We start from the raw sequence: 15,416 nt of genomic DNA on the forward strand, positions 1-15,416 counted from the left end.
TTAACAAACATATGGTTGAACATTTACTCTATCAGACGAGCCGGATGCTCCTACATAATATTTTTTAATGACGTGAAAATTAATTTTTTTTAAATTATTCGTTTTACAATGAAAATTCCATATGGCTTGAACGGAAAGTTCAGCGTGTGGCGTATACGGAACGAGTTAAATAAAAGCAATGTTTGGGAGTACAGAAAAATAACACTGTTTGTCAGTACGTAAGTAAACAATATATTTATCATTATCGTTATTACTAAGGCACTTGTTACCGATATAAAAATGTGTACGTCACAAATTATTGCCAATGAGCATATATAAATACTGATATTAAACAACTAATTGCTTCTCGTAGTATAATCTCAGATATTATGGATGTCACCCAAGGGGAGTTTCTTGACTTGTTTTCGTTTTCTATTACTGTTATTCGACTGTTATTAACAAACGCTTTCCATTTCGTGAAATAACACTTATTTTTCTTCACGTTAAATTGAAGGCACTTTGTAAGAGGTCTCCGCCTCCACGCGATGCTCCCCCCGCCCCTACACATAACAACTAAATTGAGTTTAGACTAAAAGCAAGATACGGTATGGTAATATTAATATTATCGTTAACTAGCAATAAAAATAATACATTAAATGTATCTGACCTGCACGCCTGGAAGCTGTCGCAACGAGAGTAACGTAACGCAACGATTTCGTGATCCTTGTTAACGATGGTAACTTTTTTGGATCGCACTCGATAATAGATCTTCGCGTTTAATACAAGCTTCGCGTTACGATCAAACATAATAACCATGAACAGAAAACATAGTAGACAACGATAATAGAAAGAAAGATTTTGTGCCTCCCGACATGATTAAAATCACTATCGATATAGACTTCTCAAACTATGAATGCCTTCTTTTATACGTTTGTACAGCAGCTTTATTCTTTATATAGCCATTCGCATTAAAATCATTACGATATTACTATACAGAAACATTTAATATACCGATAATAAGGAAACAAGAGACACTCGTAATTCGAGAAATGATTTATATATATATATCATGCCTAATATTAAAAAAAAAAAGGAAAAAAAATTTCCATGAAACGATTATAAAAATTCTCTTCTTACAATGATTTTTAATGCAGATAACAGGAGCGTTAAGTCTACCGTGTTTTATGTTGCTACGCGTAATTACTATACAGCGATCGCTTTCCAAGTTTCAGTCGAATAATACAGATAGTAACACAAATATCGAACGAATATTACATGATCGTTTTATTACTTCATTAAAAAATAAGGAGGTCGAATACTTGTGCTACTCGCACAGCTACCGTTGTAGCAATATAAAAGATAAAACCAAGCGTGCGAATAACTACAAAACAAAAATCTAACTTGCGTCTCCGGAACTTTTCCTTACTGAGAGAAAAGGCAGGAGAGCTTACGGATTTTTCCTTCCACCTTTTTTGTGTTTTCATTTCTTTTCTTTCTTTTAATTTATCAATGAAATTCTATGATCTTCGATGAACGACCGTGGTTGGCAGACGTAACTGTGACGATTCGATAACAATGAAAATTCGATGATTAACAAGGAAACGTTAACAAGATAATGTTTTGATTATTTGAGAAAGATAACAGCTCTTTCTTCGTGTACTTCGAACTATAGAAAGAAAAAACATAAAACATGGAATAGATCAGTCGGATAAAATTGGTGATCGCGTGATTGTTATCACTGGGGTACAGTACTTATCAACGTTATCGCCGCATTATTTCGGACTAACAAAAGAAAGTTACGTCAACCTCCGATATTTCTTTCCTTCGCTTTTTTCCCTCTATTTTCTTCTTCTTTCTATTCTTTTTATAACGTATGTATACACTTAAGCTGCCATGTTACTAAATATACATGTACGCGTATTGTCTCCTCTTTACCATGTCGCTTTGATTATTCGATAATAACCATTACTACTGGTTGTTTCGCGAGGAACATACAAAGTACAAGATTAACGGCCTCTTTTTATCTTTCAATTTTCTTATCCCCAAGAACTAAGGGAAAGAAATACGCGAAAAATCCTTAAGGCTAAAGATATTTAAAGGTAATCTATAAACATCATATACTCTCCTTTTTTTAATGTCCATAATATAACTGTATGTAGTATAAAACGTAAGAGAATTTTATAATCTAACAGTGATTTCAAAATACCAATAACTGCAATTTGTAACAGGTATAGACTTTATATATAAAAAAAATATATGTATATTCATTTTGTGTTCCCCTTTTCAAAGTATTTAAAAGGGTCTAAAAACGTGTTTGTCTATTTTAACAATTACCACATGTTCATATAAACATCTCGTATAGACGGACGGTTATTGCTTTAAAACATGACGATCAATATTGTCGTTCTAATCGATTGCAAAGAAAAGGCACTTCGTTTAAGCATATCGCTTGTAAAATAGTCTGAGCATTATCGACACTCGATTGCGGTGTACATGTGTGTGTATATGTATACACAAACACATGCGATTCGGAGAAATCTGTTTCGAATCTGAATCATACATGTAACACGACTTGTTCCGTATGCCAACTTCGAAGTATAGACAAGTGTCCGTGTGTTAAAAATGCTTCGATACTTTTAGACGTTGCCGTTGCTTCCGTAAACATCATATAAAGATCACCGCTATATGAATCGATGAATATCGAATAAAATATCATTTATCGAACATCATACCCTCTTTCTTCTTGTTCTTCCATTCTCTCTGTACATAGTGTTTTCATAATAATTGCACTTCGTCCTTAGTTCGTTCCATGAGTTTTCAATGTACGTTCACAAACTCCGTGAACACATCAGGTATGACGCTGTTCTTTTTAAATTTAAATCACATGCGAGATCCATGATCGTAAAAAAATCTGATATGTCATGATATCAGATTCCTTTTGTAAACCAACGTGATATAAATATAATTAAACAACAATTTACTTGTCTACTCCATACTATCGGGAAGTATATCGAGCTTTCTCCATTCATTGCGCTCTCCTCCATTGACCCGAACGGTACGCACATTAAATATTATTACTCATAATAAAATGAATAATATTCAGTTCTCTCTCTCGCTCCCTCTCGTACAATGCTTTAGTATAGAAATACAAACTTATATACAAAATGTTGTGGGGACAAATGCACTCATACACGCATACAAGCATACGAACACTCAAATACCCTAATAATAAGAGAGAAAGAGAAAGACCCGAATACATTTTTTACATACAAGATGTCCTAAAAATCTTAAAATACAACGTCAAAGATCGTATTCTTCATTCAATTCCAACAATTTCGATTATTCCACGCAGCAGGTGGTAAAAAATAGTGGAAGAGAAAATTAATTTCTGGAGAAGCCTCAACGATAATTACGGCCTGCTCAACATTCTCAAAAATTTCTTCAGGAAGACTCGACAAGCTTGCCATGAACACTAGATTTTAAGGCTTCGAATTTCACTATTTTTTACCACCTCTCATTATTCAACAAGCACGATATATAACAAGAAATTCGTAGTATGGAATTCAATAAGAACTATAATCTTCCGAATTATCGTCAACATTTCTAGGACACCCTGTGAATGTTTCTGTATACACATTTCTGTATATACGTTGAGCATAGCGCATTTTGTAATTAAGGCTCCATTCTACTTAAACTTTAAAATTTTTCTCGTTCACGTGCGTTTTTTTTTTAATGGAATAGTCGTTACTTTACTGGTAAGATCCTCTAGAATCGTTCCATTTAGTTTAGACGTATTGAAATTGCAATTTTTTTTTTTAACGAATCGATTTCATAAATTGCTTGCCTGTCATAGACAATTCTTTCCTCCATACTACAGCCACGTCAGCACGTTTTCAGGTTTTGTCGTATTAGGGTTTATCAGCGATTGCACATCGTCCAAAATATCGCTACTGAAATCTTCACTCAACTGGAAACAAAATTACAAGAAACAGGAGAGTGATATTTGAAACAGTCTTTATAACTACTTTTATATATAAATATTTAATAAATACCTGTAACGATGGAACGAGATCGTCCGTCGAATCGATATTATCGCTCAGTGTAGAGAGATCTGGGGTCTCCATGGGTGCACCACCATCTGTAGAAGAGAAAAGAAAAAAAGCTTTTAATATTACCGTAATATTGTCGAAGCGAGTTCAGGTGTGATAACGTTCAAGGAAGACTTTAAGCTCAAGTTTATGGAAAACGGACCGTTGTCTCTTCCCGTGTGAAATATTATCGCTCTACTTCTTGATTATTCTATCTTCGCTGATTTATAAACTGAAAAAATTGTATTCAAAGTTTATGAAGTTTTAAATTATTGTATAAAGTTATAAAAAAACTCAATACATATTTGTTGCTTTCTAAGTGGGATTTTTATCATACTATTATAAATTTGTATTCTTTATACCAATGAGATATATGTGAGTTGATTAATTAAATTTGTTTGAAGAATGCAGATAGAAGAATTAAGCATTAGGCCGACGATATTGCATATAAAAGAACATCTTACCACTGGTGCCATCCATGTTATCGTCGATATTTGCAAGAAAATCTTCAGGTGTATGAGGAAGAGAATAAGCAGAACCAAGACCCAGACCACTGTCTGCGCTTTCCTGACGTGCGTGTTGTTCGTTGATTCCCGATAAAAATGGGTCCATAGCGGCGTCGGTAGTGCTTTGTCGGAGCATAAGCTCTTGCTACAGATAGAAAATATCGCGCGATATTATGAAAGACAAAAGCGTGCGATCAAACACACGAATAAGTACTCACCTGACGTATAATTTCCTGTTGTCGTTGCTTAAGACGCTCGCGTTCCATCTGTAACGACTGAAGACGGAGTTTCTGTTGACACGCTTGTAATGTTTGATTACTCTGAATGCCACCACCTGTGGGTTGTTGTTGTTGAAGCCAGTTTTGTGGTAACATCGCACCTGAAGTCGGAGCCCTTTGTAGATGTGTAGCTAAAACAAAAAATAGCCGAGCTCGATACAATATCCGGTAAGAGTTTAACGATTCGTACGAAGAGAAGTATGAATTCTCGTATGAAAATAAAGACACTCGTCTATGATCGACCTTTGGAAGCAACCTACGCGATTTAGAGTGGGTCGATCGCAATGAAACTTACGGATTCTTGGATCGAACCACGAAGTGGTACGTGTCTGATGATTAATGAAGTAGATTTCTCCTTCAGGAGTACGCGCTTGCTCCCATCCGTCGGGCAATGGACCTAGAGAATTGGTAGCGCCGGTCGAGGATTTCCCATTGTCGACGGCGGCAGCCACAGCCGCCACGTTCGCTGCTGCCGCTGTTTTTCGTGGATCTTCCCATGTCGTGGTTCGCGTCAGGTGGCTGGAAAATAAAATTATAACACGTTCAGACGTCGTGCTATTTTGTACGTATAGCGTGGCCCCGTGCAGAAACTGAATACGCCACGGCACGTACAGTTATCCACATATAGTAGGCGCATTCTAAAAATAGTTCCATTCAAAAGACGACGCGAAGGAGTAACAGCAGGCGCCTAGCGGTAGTTAGCATACGAGTTTTAACGTCTCGAGAGAGAGAATAAAACGTATTTCACGAAATTTCCCCAAGGATCAAACCACTTTGTACCGTTCTTCCACGTCACGATCTGGTCGTCGATGTGAAACAACGATCGAAACGTTATGCTCTGTTATTCGCGGAAACGCTCGGATTCGTCTCCTTTATTTATTGGTCGCGTGATCGGTGGCAGGTCGAAGAATCGAAAAGTCAAGAAACAAGAAGCCACGAAATACACGTTCCAACACATCATGATCGTATTTTAAAGCATTTCGCGGAAACAGACAGCAGCAAAAGCTGTACCGTGTGTTTCTGCGTACGAATGAGCCCCAACTCCGTTTTGAGAAGTTACCGCACACACCGCGATCTGGCTCCGATACGGGACGAAACGGTGTAGCATGGGTCCTTGAAATCGTAGCCACGCACGGCCCGCAGCGTCTCTTCGATCGTCCAACTAATTCCTCGTACTGTGCGGGACGAGCATCGTGGTTAATTAAATGGCAAAGCATCGTTCGGCAACGGCAGCAGCTTAGCACACGGGGATGCGGATGGAGTCGTGGTCGTTTTATCCGAAACGGCTTTACTCGGCACGAAAACACTACGTCGTCTCTCGGTCGACAAAAATAACAGCTAATGGCTGTGATTGCCGATCTCGTCGTCTTCCCTCTACCTAACGTATTTACCTTACTCACGTGTCACTTTTCAGCCGGGAGGAAGTAGAAAACACTACACCGTGCACGACTGTCGCTCTTATTTACCTTCGTGAAACGAATACCTTTGCGAACCGATTACCTTGCCTGACTCTATAGAAATTTTAGACAACGATCGAACATACGGCACGCTTAATACGACACCGTGGTTCGAACACCGAAATTTCCCAATCGGCCGATGTATATCGCCAGAAACATCGACCGACAGATCCATCCGCGTGGCAAATTTCGTGGACGCGTAGGAAGAAGATTCCTTTTCCAATGATAATTCTCGTAACCATTTAAACGAATACGTTCAAATCGCTTGTCACGAGTTCCTCGAACAGCGGCTGCCACCGATTCTCGAATCACCACGAACGCAGAAGAGTTCAGTCCGCTTTATATTTTGCCAAAAGTGTCACTCGTTTGCATTCCATGGACGATGACTTAATGCGTTTCGCTTAAGTCATCGGCGACGACATAAACAAGTTGTCTAAATCCGCATCGGGATATCGTGCACCGGTTCTCAGTATTTCCGAGCGAGAAACAAATCTTCTTACACGGTTAATAATACCCGCGGAACAGAACGCGTTTGACGTAGTTTTAACATTAAGAGCATTATCCAATCGAGATATATCTGATCGAGCGTGTTAAGCTGCGTCGTTTCCCGAGATCCGTCACCGGGCAGCCACGGATCGAGAAGGACACGAACAAAACACGGCTCGTCGATTCCTCTGACGCGATCTCTGGATAACAACAGAGACGCGGCTTTACGATCGGTCAAGAAAATTTCAAATTTCCCTCCGAACTCTCGCTGGATGACGCTTTCCTCCGTCGAATGAGACGAAAGGGAATCGCACAAAACGATCATCCCGATGAACTTGTCTCAGACGACTCTCGAAAATGACGCTTTCCTTTGCCTTCTCCGATCCTTCCCCACCTGCGATTCGATCCTACTGTTCGATTCGGTTTCGAGAGAAACGCGCGTTTCCTCGTTGATCAAAAGAATGACTCAGGAATCGCATAGTTACGATGAAAGTAATAAAAAGGAAGGGAAGGAAGAAAGGAAGAACAACGGGGCAAAGGAAAAGAAATTGAAAATCTATCTCCAGGATGCGTGATCGGCGGTGGCTTTAGCAGAATACAGAACGGCGGTGTGTTCCAAAAGCTACATGTCGCGGGTCTCTCCGGGAGCGGTTGGATGCGTTCCAAGAGAGTGCGAGGTAGAGAGAGAAAGAGAGAGAGAGGGCTAGGTGGCCGAGAGGCAAGGGTAGAGAAAGGAAAGAAGCGAGAAGAGGAAAAGAGGGAGAGGTAAGCAAGCAGGCAGGCAAGTAAGCAAGCAAGTAAGCAAGCTAGCAGGCAGGCTAGCAGGCGAACAGGCAACCAGGCAGCCAGGCAGGCAGCTCGAGAGCATTGGAGAATTACAAGAGGGTTTCTGTGTGGCGCACAGCATACGGACTACGATGTATTTTTACTCCGGACATCACGGCGCCGGACAACTCGTAAATAGACACTCTCGCACCGACGCTCTCTTTCGCTTGCCTGCTCTTCTCTCCCGTCGTCGTCGTCGTCGTCGTCGTCGTCGTCGTCGTCGTCGTCGTCTTGGTCGTCGTGGTTGTGCTCGTGGTCGTCGATGCACGATACTCGTTACATCCCTCCAGCACCCTCCCCCTCGAAAAAGCTACGACCGATCCCCTTCCAAAAATGACATCCAAGTACCGAGTTAATACATGCTTTTAACGACCTACGAGAACGAACAACTGGCAGCAAAACCGCTTAACGAACAATGCTCGATAACCCTAGACATCGAGGCATCCTCGCTTTCCACATTGTTTCATCTTCTCTCTAGACTAAGCGTCGCGTCGGCTGCACGTTTCGGAAATCGAGGCGATCCCTTGTTTTCAAAGTCAAGCGCGCGAAACATCGATAACGAACACCGAGCGCCCGATACGAGACAGTGCGAGAAAGCAAAGGCCTCTTTGAATGAACGGGGCTACGCGTTCAGACACGACACGCAGCGTATCAATTGAGAATCTTCGCTTCGAGAGTACATAAATTGTAGCCGAAGTACGTAGCGAACGGAACATCGCCGTCACGTCGCATGGAACAAATATGAAACAATATTCACGGACCGATTATGACGTCATAGATGATATTTACGAGTCGACTCGAAACCTCTAACGATACACGAAATTTCTATTTAGCTACGCGTCGATATCATTGAAGAAAATCTACGAATATCGCAAGGATTACTAAAAACCTATAAACCTTTGTACGAGCTGGAAAAGATCGTCCAATCGAAAATAGTTTTCTAATCGACGTATCGTAGTCCCCTCCGACTTTGATTAGCCGCAGCGATAAGTTATTATTCGAATGGCTGACAAAATAAAAGGCCTGGCGAGTCGCTCGAAAATCAACGACGAAGAAAACAGAAAAAGGACAGAACGGTGATCGTTAGTCGGAAAGCGGCGAGAGCGAGCCTCGCCGAGGACGCTCAGTCCGCCTTGAACTTTCGATACATTCGAGGTATTCCCGCAGATTTGTCCTCCTATCTGGCATTCGCGTTTGCAGCGCAAGACTCTCTCTCGTCTACAGGTGTGTCGGGGTCTTTAGCCTGTCGAGTGGCCGAGTAAAAACTTCCATCCTTATGCGAACGTCTTAACGTTGCAACGCCTTTGCGGAAAAGAGCACGACCTACTCCTCGTTCCGTGGAAAACACCGATTACTATATAACGCGCATAATATTACCGATGCAACTGTTACGCGCGCGTGTACACACGCGCGCACAGACGCACACGAGCACACCGTACATTGTAATACAAATAGATCGAACGTGACGCGCGCGTAAAATAAAGTCTGCCGTGTGTCGTTTATCTCGCGTTTTTAGCTCTCCTCGCGTCACGAATGTTATTTATCGTTCTGTACCTTTCGCTTATCGAGAGGAACGTCTTTCGAGACGCGGCACACCAAACGAGAAACGGATTATACCCATTCGACACGCCGCGTCGCGGAAATGTGGTCGTTCCACGAGCAATCAGCGCATAGTTTCCTCTTGAATTTCTCAAATAGCGTTATTTCTTTTTTTCCCCCACCTTCTCCTTTTTTCCTTTCCTTTTTTCTCGGATAAAAACTTACAAGACACGAACAACCGACGAAAAAGATAAAATATCGGACACGATGGAAGGAAAAAACAGAAGGAAAATGCGTGTCCGCGTTGTCGAACTGACCCTGAACGCAACAGGATGCCGATGTCGCGCACACGCGGTCAACTTTCACTGCATTCGAAAATGCATAGATACTAAACGTCCTCGAAATGAATTTACGAGGAAAACGGCTGGAATATATCGGCACGGTCGATTCCACTCGTGGATCGCTTCTCTCGCGGTCGTTATCGACCAGTTCGCCAGAGATTCGCGTTACTCCGTCGCTCGAACGAGGAAGTAGCCGCGAATCAATTGCCATTAGCATCTCAGCCTCGCGATTACGCTCCGTATATAACAGTATTCGTTTCTCGGATACTTTAGAGCGCGGGCGTGGTTCGTTACTCGTACGATTTCGAACGTTTTATCGCGTCACATAGGAACGCGTAATTTCTACCAATCGCAAACAATTCCGAATAATCCGCACCTATCTCGATCTTAATACCAGCGACAGCCAAAGAGAATTGTCGTTCGATTTCTCAGCTCTCCCAAGAATATCGTAGGAAGAGTAAAAAATTAGACATTTGCTCGCCAGAAACCAAAGAAAACGTACGAACGAACGAGAATCGGTACAACAAGGAATGACGCTCGTTCGTGAAACGAGCTCGATAAACGAGATCCGTTGAAGCGAATAAATGTAGAGTCGGTTGAATTCCACGGATAGTGTGACTCTGCTCGTGACTAATGTTTCGTCAAACGATACAGTTGACGGAAAACCTTGGTTGCCTGCTCGTCATGTCTCGCGTGTTCACCTGGCGGTGGAACGTGTTTCTCGAACTGGCAAGATCGTCGCGTTCGAGCGAGCGAACGTACATCGCGATAAGAGAGCGATGTCTTTGCCTGTCTCTGCGAGAGAGAAGAGACGGCGCCGCTGTTTACGTCCGGTCGATGAAACACGAAGAAAAGAAAAAAAGATCCCTCCACTGGTTCGTGGCAAAGTCGTTTCGTTTCGACGGTATACAGTTGCTCCTTCTCGCTGGTATGTAATACGCGAACCTAGCTAACGGGACCGACGTATAACATTATACGGCGAGGTAGTAACGCGCGAGTTGCGCGCCAACCGCGCGGCAAACGAAAAATCCAAGAAAAAATCCCCCGCAACGACGGGTCTCTACTAAGAACTCTCCGTCAATCGCGTGAAATTTCGCGCGAAACAACCGACTTGGTTGAAAGACGATGACGCGATCTGGTCGCTTCCAACGATACCGGACGTTTAAACGGCGCGTCGTCGTCAACGTTTCTCTGTTTAGGCTCTCTCGTTATTTTCTCTGGCAGAATATAGAATACACGAAGAGAATGCACGGAGTAGAAGCGACGTAACAGAGAGAAAGAGAGAGGAAGGGAAAGAGAGGCGAGGCGACACTTCCTAGAAGGTTTCAAAGAGTCAGTTTGTTCGCGGCTCGAATCACGTTTCAATTACGCAAATTAGATTCTAATAAGTCCCGCTTCTGGATAAGATCCAAAAGCTCGGAGAGACGGGCCAGAGGTAATTGGACGAACGGCGCGAGAGAAGAGAAATAAGAGAGAAGACACGGGTGCCGTCACGGTAGTCATTACTGCATAATACAACAACCGTGCGGCTCTCGGTTGGCTGCACTTCTTTTACCATCGGCCATTACCGAGCAACTCTCCTCGCGGCCGCTGTGTTACGTCTATCGAGGGAATGCCATGCTTTTTCTCGTTTCATGAACGATAATCCATAATAGCACCGGAGCACGGCCGCAGCTACTATATCTTACTATAAACAATTAAACGATATTTACGTCGGATCGGTGGCGGTCGGAATAGCCATAAATCGGTCGGAGAAGCGCGAACCTGAAACGTGATTAATTCTCGTCGATACAAGGCTACTCGGGTAAACGTAATTATTCGTCGAGCCACTCCTTTCTTTCCTTTACCATTTCATTCCGCTTCCTGCATTGCAAATGGGCACGTTACCGATACGTTACAAGGTACCGAGGGAAAACGGCACCGTTTCATAGAAACGACTAAATTTCAGATCCTATACGAAGAAAATTTCAGATATACGTTTCGATACGAACGAGCAAACGAAAGGACGCGACTCCTGGTAGAAAGTACGATTGCGATAAAACCTTTTAGAAAACTAGAAAGAGAACCTTTTAGAAAATTAGAGAACGAGCTGTGTTACGAGCATTAAGAACATAGAAGTTACGGCGAAAGATCGACGGGAAAGATTTGCTAATTACGTTTTTACGTAACATTTCGGTAGGACTTAGTGGCTCGAGAAATTAAGGACGAGGCAATGATTAAATAACGATCAACGAAAGACTGTAAAATATACGTCAACGACAGCGTATCTGAAAATTGCTCGATGATTCGACGACGATACCTATCGACGAGTTTTACAACTTTCACGATGCTATCTCGCAGCGAAGGCTCGTTGCGCGACGTTCATTCGAGTTTCCAGTTCACGCTGAAATCATGGAACGTAAACGGAAATGATTTCCCCGAAAGAAATTCCCCTTAAACGGAACGAAACGAGACCGACCATCTTGGCTGTACAGCTTCCGAGCTTGAAAATTTTAAGTTAGTAGAGTAGGCTCTCTTGGTTGTGATAAAATAAGGGTTCAAAAATAAAAGAAGAAGGAAATCTACGTTCAAACGGAAAATATTTGACTGTGGAGGATTGAAAGGGATGGACACCGCATAAAGGGATACTTCTCAGGAGCAATAAGATCCAATAGCTGGCATTCTCAAAAACTAACCTGCCTGGCCTTCGTTCTTACAAAAATGTCAGCAGCAGGTAGAATTCGCAGTAAAGCATTAATAGGCAGGGTTCGAACGGTAAAACTCAGGTAAAACTTTCTGGAAGAAGACGCATACACGAGAACAGAGGACTTTTCGAGTTCTTTTTTCCAGCTTCTCTGTAAATCTCGTTCTTCTTATTTGCAAATAAAAAAAGAGAAAGAGAAGGAAGAAGAAAAAGAGGCGAGAATGACGATGAAAATACTTGGAAATGAGGCGAAGAACAATACCGGCTAACCGAATGAAAGCCCTTTTCAATCGGTTTTGAGGGAGGCGAACGTTGAAGAGAAGACACAATGAATATTTACAAAAGTACAGCTATAACTGAATGAACGAGAATCCCTTCGTTCGCAGGTGTACTCGTTATCGATACGGAGGCAAAACGTATCGATTATCGCCGGGATATCTGTACGTGACATCAGCCACTCGACCAACGAAATCGTAATCAGACATCAAAGCAAACAAGGAGGAAAACGTAACGCGGTCGATCGATCGGCTTCGAGGAAAACACGTGAACTCGAAGAAATTGAACGTGGTAGCGCATGCCGACATTAGCTATTATCGTCGAAATTAAAAAAAAAAAAAGAAAAAATAAACAAAACAAAAGAGAGATTCCTGTGAAAGAAATCGTTGTTCCATAAGTGGAACAAAGCGAGAGATGATTTGGACGATCTCTAATTCTTTGAAAACTGCTGTTTGAAGCAGCTTCGTCGCGAAAATCGTGAAATATTGGAAATTAGACGCGGCGATCGAAAAAAGAGAGAAACGTCCGAGCCACCGGCGAAATACAGGTGGGTGGAAGGAAGCGAATGAGGCGACAAAGCAGACGAGGAGCGTTTCCCACGACAGGTGACACGTGGGAATCCTAGTGACGGCGCAGGTGGATCAGGTTAAACGAGTGAGATGGAAGAGAAACGGGGAAGGGACTGTGGAGGTATCGAGTAGGCGGCTCGAGATTGACAAGGAGAGCCGAGCCAAGAGAAAGACGAGAAAACGGGATCCATAGCGGGGACAAGGAGGATATGCGAGCAATTGGCAGTGGGGAGACGCGGCCGAGAAACGGAGGAACGGAGAAACAACGATGAGTAAGTCGAGGTGGTGATAAAGACAGTAACGGCCTTGAGGTATGTGAGACCCCAACACGACGAAAATGTGAACCAGCCAGCAGTCGCGTACAACGGTGAACTGCTCCGATCCGGAGTAGGATCGTTTATTCAATGGTCATAGATAGAATCCACTTGGAGATGAATCAATAAGGTTGTGAAATGACTAAGAAAATGTCAGATCGATGTCGTCTGTTCTCGGCATTCCCTTCCCGTATCTTCTGCTTCGTATAATGCCGTAAGAGGATCGGCAAACGTGAAACTAGCGTTTATCGAGGAAACCTTAAGAACGTTCATGAACAAGGGTTCCGTTGATAGGTAACTAGTCAGATTCTGTGGACATGTTAGAAAAATGCTGAAAAATCTATATGATTCGATGGATTCGAAAAGAAGATAGAAATGGGCGGGAAGCAGGAAATAGGGAAAGGGAAGAAAAAAAAATAGAACAGCAGGCTTTGGAAAGCAAAAAGAGGAAAGTAGACTTACTTGAGGAAGTAGATTTGTCCCTCGGGGGTGCGCGCCTGTTCCCATCCATGTGGCAGGGGACCTAGGTCGTCGACCGTACTGATGACGTCGTAGCTGCGTTGCTTCTGGTGATGATGGTGACGCGCGTGCGGCTGGGGCGCGTGCTGAGGCGCCTGCTGAGCTGAGGCGTAGGTTTGCTGAAGAGAGGCCGGGCTGCTGTGAGCGCGAGGATGAGCAACGGTAAGGCCAGCCGCGGCCGCTGCCGCGACTGCAGCCGCAGCCGCACCTGCGGCGTTTGATCCGGTACCAGCGGCAGTATTTCCACTTCCACCAGTAGCCGCACCTGCTGCTCCGGTACCTGATGTACCGGTAGCGTTTCCACCGGGTGCTGGGCCGGCACCGGCGACCGCGGCCGCTGTACCAAACGCGGAATCCGCCGAATTCTCCCGTGAATGCGAAATCGAGGGACTCTTGCTACCCGTCGACGGTGGATTAAAGAAGGAATCTGGTAAATTGCGCATGCGCAGTGGTACTTGCAGCGGACGCTTCGAGTCTGGCTTCAGGACGCTGTCGAACAGTGCCTGTAGATCCGATTCCGAGTTTTGATCGATATTTACTACCAGATTACTTTTCGACAACTGGTCCACGTCCTGGTTCAGCGCCATTTTGGATCACGCACTCTAACGCGCTTCGTCCGTGTCTTTCTTTCGCCCTGTCGTCTCTCTCTCCTCGTATCCTGTACACTCTGCTGCTACCTTTCGTTCTTCTTTAGTTCTCCCCTCTCTTTCTCTCTTACACTCTTCTTTCTTCCCTTCTTTCCGTCTTCTCGCCTATCCTATCTCCTTCCTGTCTTTTTCTTTCGTCACCGTCGTTCTGAACCTTCTTTCCACCTCTCCCTCTCCCCTTTACGCTACGTTTGCTCTTGTCTTTTACGGTACACCTATGGGCATTCGTGCATAGCACACCACCAGTCTCTTCTCTATTTGACCTGTACACACAGTCTCGCTCTCCTCCGTCACTCCTCGATTCCTCGACAACGCGATAGCTTCTTCTCTTTTCCACCTGTGCGTGTCGCGAGAGACAACAAAACAAGCAGGACAATGCCGCCGCCGCCGCCGCCGCCGCCGTCGCTGCCGCCGTCGTTCTAACTACCACAAGGTCCCCTTGTACCTCTAACCTTCGACAATACCCTCGAATTTTTCGACGAGTAACGTCTCCTCCACCTCTTACCACGATATCGCGCACCAGGAGAAATCGACTCGTTTTGCTAGCCGGCCGTCTAGCAAACGAGTGCTAGCGTTCACCGTGCGTGGACACGCGATTACGTACAGGGCCTAGAAATTCCCGTGTATCCGACTGATTCTCATCTTTCCACGCTACCTACTGGCTGATACTGTTACCAAATTGCAACGGCGCTCTTTTTGAAAGTTTATCGCCAGTTTGATACAATAATATTGTTTACCGCTAAATGTCCAAATACGAAAATAAAACTACCTTCGAGCGAAGACAGTATTACTTCATCACTTCTTAATGAATTCGAAGAAAACGATCACAAAAGAATCGAAAGACTTTAACGATGTTACTATGCGATTAATAAATTTGTACATACGCTACCTTCGATAACTTTTTAAACT

At 43.5% G+C, this 15,416-nt stretch overlaps 1 protein-coding gene across 1 annotated transcript; it reads right to left on the minus strand.

Annotated features, from left to right (window-relative positions):
- Positions 1 to 207: 207 nt before the first annotated feature.
- Positions 208 to 15,129, minus strand: LOC126927066 (transcriptional coactivator YAP1-like). The gene is made up of 6 exons (XM_050743436.1): positions 13,804 to 15,129; positions 5,147 to 5,370; positions 4,792 to 4,982; positions 4,532 to 4,718; positions 4,032 to 4,117; positions 208 to 3,946 (listed from the first exon to the last, which is right to left on the minus strand). Exons 1-6 carry the CDS (start codon positions 14,445 to 14,447, stop codon positions 3,851 to 3,853), a joined length of 1,428 nt encoding a protein of 475 aa, XP_050599393.1. The 5' UTR covers positions 14,448 to 15,129; the 3' UTR covers positions 208 to 3,850.
- Between the last annotated feature and the right edge of the window lie 287 nt (positions 15,130 to 15,416).

The sequence above is a fragment of the Bombus affinis genome, chromosome 2 (assembly GCF_024516045.1).
Source record: "Bombus affinis isolate iyBomAffi1 chromosome 2, iyBomAffi1.2, whole genome shotgun sequence".
Classification (NCBI taxonomy): Eukaryota; Metazoa; Arthropoda; class Insecta; order Hymenoptera; family Apidae; genus Bombus; species Bombus affinis.